General features: G+C 35.6%; 1 protein-coding gene across 1 annotated transcript in view; it reads right to left on the bottom strand.

Annotated features, from left to right (window-relative positions):
• Nucleotides 1–4,460, bottom strand: part of LOTGIDRAFT_73010 (hypothetical protein) — a gene marked incomplete at both ends in the record, with an annotated part of 20,578 nt that extends 16,118 nt beyond the window's left edge. Inside the window, one exon of the mRNA XM_009064194.1 lies at nucleotides 4,393–4,460. Coding sequence (XP_009062442.1) covers nucleotides 4,393–4,460 — 68 coding nt within the window. The remainder of the gene's footprint in view (nucleotides 1–4,392) is intronic.
• Nucleotides 4,461–6,714: the final 2,254 nt, after the last annotated feature.

Below are 6,714 nucleotides of genomic sequence, written 5' to 3'. Positions count from 1 at the left end.
GAACCCATTCTATTTCTAAAAGAGGTTGTTGGTGGCAGAGGGAAAGACCCCAAAGGAATCCCCCAAAACGTTAATGAGCTGTTTTGAGTTGGGGGTGGAGACCAGTATGAGATACATATTACATATAATCATTGTAACGTTAATTGTTGTCAAATTTATTATACCCCCGGGCTATGAGTTATAACATTTTTGAGGCTTTTTTGGGCGAAATAATTTAAAAAATGACACGAAATTTGTTTTAAATCATCACATGCGCCATTTTTTCATTGTCATAACATCTTAACTGACTTGCAAACACTCAGTCATAGAAGACTACGATATAGTTGTAGGCATAGAACTCCAACACAACGTTTCTACAATTTACATAAATGTCATCATGTATGTTTTATGTATGAAAATACTAAATACTTTGATTTCAGATTATTTGTCATGGATATATTTGGCTACAGTTAAGAATCATTTTCATCTGTTTTAGTTCATAGGTTGTCGACTAAGAAGACCTTGCGGTAAAGAAAGAGAATTTTTTTTTAAATTTTCCATTGTGGTGAAGAACGTAATTTTTGCACATTTTAGCAGTAGAATTGTTTTCTAAAAATCATTGATTAGTTGCTATTTGAACCTTATAAGATATATATACTTTTCTTTTTCAGGACTGTGTTGGGTTTTATGATACCTCACTTACTCAAATTGACAAAAAGCCATCTTTAATACTTGCCTTTGATTTCAATTGATTATTGAAGCCAAATAGTTCAAGTGTTTGTCTTCGTATTTACTTGTAGAAGCAGGAATATTAAAACATCTATTTAAAAGACTCCTTTAGGACAAAGCTAAGTGATAAAACGTTTCCTGAAAGCTGAAAGACAATCGATTGATATGTCAAGGATGGGAAGGCCTCAAAGGTTCAGAATTATTGCAGCGGATTTAAATTGAAGAAATGAAAGGGGAAGTGGGTTAGTGAAGGTGGGGTCGGATGTTAGTTAGGGAGAGTCCGTGTGTCGGATCAGCGAGAGACCCGATTCAAAAGACATAAGAACAATGTTAATTGGTAAAACATTACATGAAAGCTGGAAGATGTCATTTTAAACATCGATTTATTTGTCAGGGGGATAACCACCCACCCCAAATTTCCAAATTAAATGCCTAGTTTCGTGAACCCCTCTTGACAATTCTGTAGTCCGTAATCGGTCCCTCCGCCTAATGATCCCTAGACACGCCACTTTGCTTCAGATTTCATTCAGCGTTTAAAATTATAAACCTGTAAGGAAGACAGACGATTAGTTACGAAACTTGTACATTGTAAGTAGTAGGAGGGAGGGAGTGAGTTAAACGGTGCATGGAAGGTATTGGCCATAACAATTTCTTGGTATGCTGGAAGATGTCTTCAAAAATTACTTTATTAATCGTTAAGTCCGGCCAAGTACATGTCTTCAAACGCTCTCAAAGAAACGGAGGATTTGAGAGGGCTTGAGAAGGGTCGAACAATTCTCGCTATTCAAAAGATATACCTGGTTAAGCATTTTCTAGCTTGTAATCTCAACATTGGGGCAGTATGGACAGCTAAGTAGCTCAATATTCTTTGTAATCGTTGATTACATTTATGTGGATTACCAAGGGTAAATAGATGAACTAGTAATTAAATGTCAAGGGCTGATTTAACAAGACATGCCACAGTGATTTGATTTTTGAGGGTTTAAATATTATTTTTTGCTTAATCAAAAATTTATCTTATGTTTCAATAATCAAATGAATGTTTTTACCTCGGGGTTTGGGGGTACACGTGAACACACTCTGTGAAACGTATCAACAGTGGTTCAGGAAGAACCAAATCGCACAAAAATTAAAACAGAACGGACACAAGTTGAATTGACGAGATAAATTTTCATCTCAAGGGAAATAACTTGAAATAAAATCTCGAAACATCTCGAAAGTAGGTCAAAATTTACTGTATCTAAACATTGTTTGTTTATCTTGTTGCTTTACGGATTATTACAAATCTTAGTTTTTGTGCACTATGTGAAATCATTTCATTTTATTTGTTTAAAGATTTCAATGTTTGTATTAAATATTTCATCATTAACCGGAGGCAATATAATAAGTTGTCTAATAATCAAACAACTGAACGTAGGTCTGGAGGTTACACTGGATTCTAACAAGAAATATTCAATGTTTTTCTATGAAAACCCATTGTTTTGTATTTTTTAATTTGTGTTAATAACCTTATTAGGTAGAAGTTTACATTAATTTGTGAAATTGTCTATTGTTGTATCTACTAATGAACTAACTGTAGCATAACTAGAGGCAAACAAGATCATATAATATTTACTCCCGTTTTGTGTTTAGGATACCGTACAATTTGTTTACAAGCTACCGTACAATTTGTAAAAGGATCGTCATATAATTTGAGTACCGGTTAACGTACAAATTGAAACTTATCCAGTGTTTAACGAGTCAAGATAATATTTAATAACGCATTCCTTTACCATATTATTATAGTATCATTGTAATAATCTACAATAATGAAACCTTGTCTGTATCAATATCAGAATAAACAAATTATAACCGATACAGTGTCCTACGAGACAAGATAATGAAGCATCCCTTTATCTTATTGTTTTGTAATAATCTACAACTAATTATATCATAGCCTGTATCACTTTCAGAATAAACACCAGTATGTTCAAATTCAATTCATAATCTTTTCAGTTTTCAGAATTCAAATGTTGCAAATGGGGACTTAATGGGGCCTTGATCAAGGCCTCACGCGAAAGACCAGACGCCTTTTCCATGCCAACCCCTCTCCATGTCGTGGAAACGAGACGGTCGTAACTGTAATCGTGTTAATACACCAGGTATTACTAATGTGAAATGGTTCATCCTCCGTTAAAATATTATCTTAACGTTTTGCCCTTTTGAAAGATAGTTTTTATTAAGATCACCAGGGGGATGTAAAACTCTCCGCCATTTTTCTTTCTTCCTTTGTGATTAATATCGTAAAAACTAGAGACAATTATATAAGACATGAACATATATAATAAATTTATAAAAAGCAATCTGTTTGTCTTGAATCGAACAGACGGCGTCAGCTGGAACATAATATTTCTTACTTCTCATCTATCAACCTTGCATTTGAGAACGCAGATGAACGTAGAGTCAGACGTAAGTTTAGGTAATATTCAGATCTGGAATATGATTAATCCCTGTATTCAGATTTAGTATAAAACTCCATTTATTTCATTTTTAATTTAGTAGTAATTGTGCTTTTGATGTTCTTGAAGCTTTAAGCTTGTATTAAATATACTAAATAAACAAGGGTAGCAATATGGGCCCTCCAAAAGAGATGTCGAGTTGACACATCCAATTGCAGTGTGATTCGGCGGAAGCATACCCTGCCTTGCCAACAACACCAATCATAGTTGGGTTCTTATTTCAAATGCTAAGTGACGCTTAGGCGTATCTATGATCCAAAATGGAGAACATGTGTCAGTTCGACTTGGTGCAGTGAAAACTAATATGGTAACGACTCAATAGTGAATAGGGGTTTCTGATTTGGGATTGTGGACTGATCATGGTTTAGCGCGAATCGTCTAAAACGTTTGGGAATCATCCTGATTGCTATAAACTGTCTCAAGATCTGTTGCGAACTTACTGGACCACTCGATCAATTACTTTTTCGACCACGTATTCTATCATGACACAAACCATGTTTTAGGTGCCCTCACATCATAGCGATTACCTGTTGTGTATGTTCGCGAATAATGAAAGTACAGCATGTCTTACATTCTATCGCAATTATCGCAACTATACTAAAATAAACATTGACAATATCGTGTTACTGAGTTCCCCCATGATGAAGGAAAACAATTATTTCAGATCTCTACTCCTGCAATCCCAGTCCGTCAGATTGAATTAGACCTCAATAATTGATGGTTGTATGACCTACTCTAGCATACACCACCATCTTGGGTACTTAATACAAATGTATGATTTGTCTTTGCGTGATCCACCTGGAAATACACTTTCAAGTGGCTTCCAAATTGTCATATTGTGATATTTGGTTTAAGAGAAACCTAATTGGACTCTAAGTAAGTCATTATTTAGCACATAAATCTCTCAATAATAGTTGGTGGCAGCAATCGCAGACTGATTCAACGTGTTTGGTTTCTAGATGTGAATTTTGTTTGGATGATATTATAAGTGTTCTTTTGGACAGGAAAGAGTTAACACTGTTAAAACATTATATTGGGTTAGAGGAATATTTGGTAATAATGCCAGTCGAGGCTATAAATCGCAGACTGACATTATGAGTTTTAGCCAAATGGGGAGGGGGGGGGGGGGGGGAGGCGTGCCCCACCCCCTGTAGCCATCCCTGTCAAATACTATAAAGACACTTACTTCATAAACATAACGACTCCAACCTTGGAGATGTCCTGTTGTACTATATTCCAACTTTCTAAAACAAGTTCCTTCTGTCGTTCACTAAACTCTGGTTGAGGATTAGTTTTATGGTCGTCACCATCATTTTCATCATTCTGGACGGTAGGAAGATACTTCCTGGTACTTATTCGCCTCTTACTGCTCTGTGACTTGATAAACTGTCCTTTTATCTTCTTGGAATTGAGGCAACCCATTGTTATGCTTCGAGCACTTCCGTAGAATTAAAGTTCCTTAATGAACATCTATTATTAAGTTGTTGAACTAAGTGAGAGTTTTCGGTTGATTTAGCACGAATCAATGTACATTTATCTCTAGGTGATATTTTCGTTTGTTTGCATTTACATCACTGACGAATGTGTGCTTTCCCGAAACGTATATGACAAGTCCTTTGTAAGGCTGTTCAGGCTAACACAACGTTATTTTAAAGAAAATCTTTATCAAAACTAAAGTATATCTTTCTTTGTCTTGATAAGCACCGCTGATAAAATGTTTAGACTCAAAACCACTTAGAATTATTGGTCAAGTTGTTCGGTCGAGCTTCCCAACACCACACTGACGAATAATTTTTTTCTTCAACAGTTTTTGCATTGCTCCTTTGATCAACTAGTTACTCTTGTTGAACGATCACCACTGACAACAATGAAGTGTTCCTAAAAATATCCACTTTTAATTCAAAATTGAAATAACCATCATCACAGACGAAAGTCTTTTTTCCGAAACGTAAAATGTAAGAAAGTTTTCCAATTAAACATACTCATCTAATCAATTATTACGACAAAAAACAAGGTCTGTTCGTGAAGCCTCATCCAGTCCGAATGTACTCCCTGAGGCATTACCATTAGTACAGAAAGTCAAATCAGACTAAGTTGCCCTTTCAAATACAGTCATCAAATGACCACCAGTACTAACGAAAGTTCTTGTCTCCGAAACACAAAAGAAATAAACTTGAAGTTGTCAATTTAATATTGCATGTGTTAAGTAGCCATCACCTCTGCCGAACGCTGAAATCTTAGAAATGTTTGTTCACACGACGTTGACAGTACTTATGTTTATAACAAGGTGCTTAAGGTAATTGAAATAATTTCATTGTTCAGTCGACTGAAAATGATTATTGATAAAATCCCAGGAATACGTCTGTCCTTCAAGTCATAGCACTGATTGTATAGAAGCGTTTGACGACTGTTAACTGGCCACCAATAGTAGGAAGTTAACAAGTCGTTAATACAAGACTCGCTTGATTACTGGCTTTCATAAAACTTTCCGAGTCCACTTATAAACCTTTCCTACAACCTGTCGATGACATTTTCAATGGTGTAAGAGTTCACGAAGCTAATTAGTAATGGCATGACTGGTTATATAAAACGTTATAGGATTTTGATGACTTCGTCTTCCTATATGACAATCAAAGCATCTATAAGCCATAATTTGTATTCTGTACAATAGATTCTGAACAATCAATAAGTGTACCAATTGTCTGAGTATAATAACCGCTGTGAATACCGTGAATTGTATATGTTTTTACCTCTTAATAATCTACTCATTGAAGTGGCGGCGACAACCTTTGAGACAGAGAGAGACCCAAAGTGGGGACAACTGTCAAGGTGGAGATTCAAAATGCTGCATCTCTAGGCAAGCCTCCTGTGGGTCGTTTAAGAGGGTTCACCTCCAAGAAAATTTTGGAAAATATAATTCATTTAATGTAATCTGATACATATTTTTTAATTTGTTAGAAAATTAATTAGGGGTACAATTTGGGATACAAACGAAATGCCCCAAGCACCACCCTCTTAAAACACCTACTGGCGCCGCCACTGATTCATTGTCCAACATATTTAATTTTGTTTATAGAAAATCGATCAGAAGTTCACGCTGGCAGAGACGGACAAATTAAACTCGTAAAAAGACAAATAAAGCTTCAAGGATAATGAATGTACAAAAAAAGAAATAAAAATGGAATGTGTCGGACATTCCTGATTACCAAACTTGACACAAGACAATGGTTTGTCTACAGAGTCTGACAGAAACCTTTACATAGAGATATTGGGCTTGAATTGATAGTCTCATATATCAATGTACCATGACGTCATCGTCTGCTTTTAGAAACACCAGACGTCACCTATCTGAGGGTTATATTCGAGAGGGTGGTCCATTGTTATACTACTGTCTGTTTATAGAAACACCAAACATCGCCTAATTCTAGATTATATTCTAGAGAGTGGTCCACTGTTGTACTATTGTCTGTTTATAGAAACACAAGACATCATGTTACTCTCGGTTATA

Source organism: Lottia gigantea (genome assembly GCF_000327385.1).
Source record: "Lottia gigantea unplaced genomic scaffold LOTGIsca_61, whole genome shotgun sequence".
NCBI classification, from domain to species: domain Eukaryota; kingdom Metazoa; phylum Mollusca; class Gastropoda; family Lottiidae; genus Lottia; species Lottia gigantea.
This window is presented reverse-complemented; position numbering and strand designations above follow the sequence as displayed.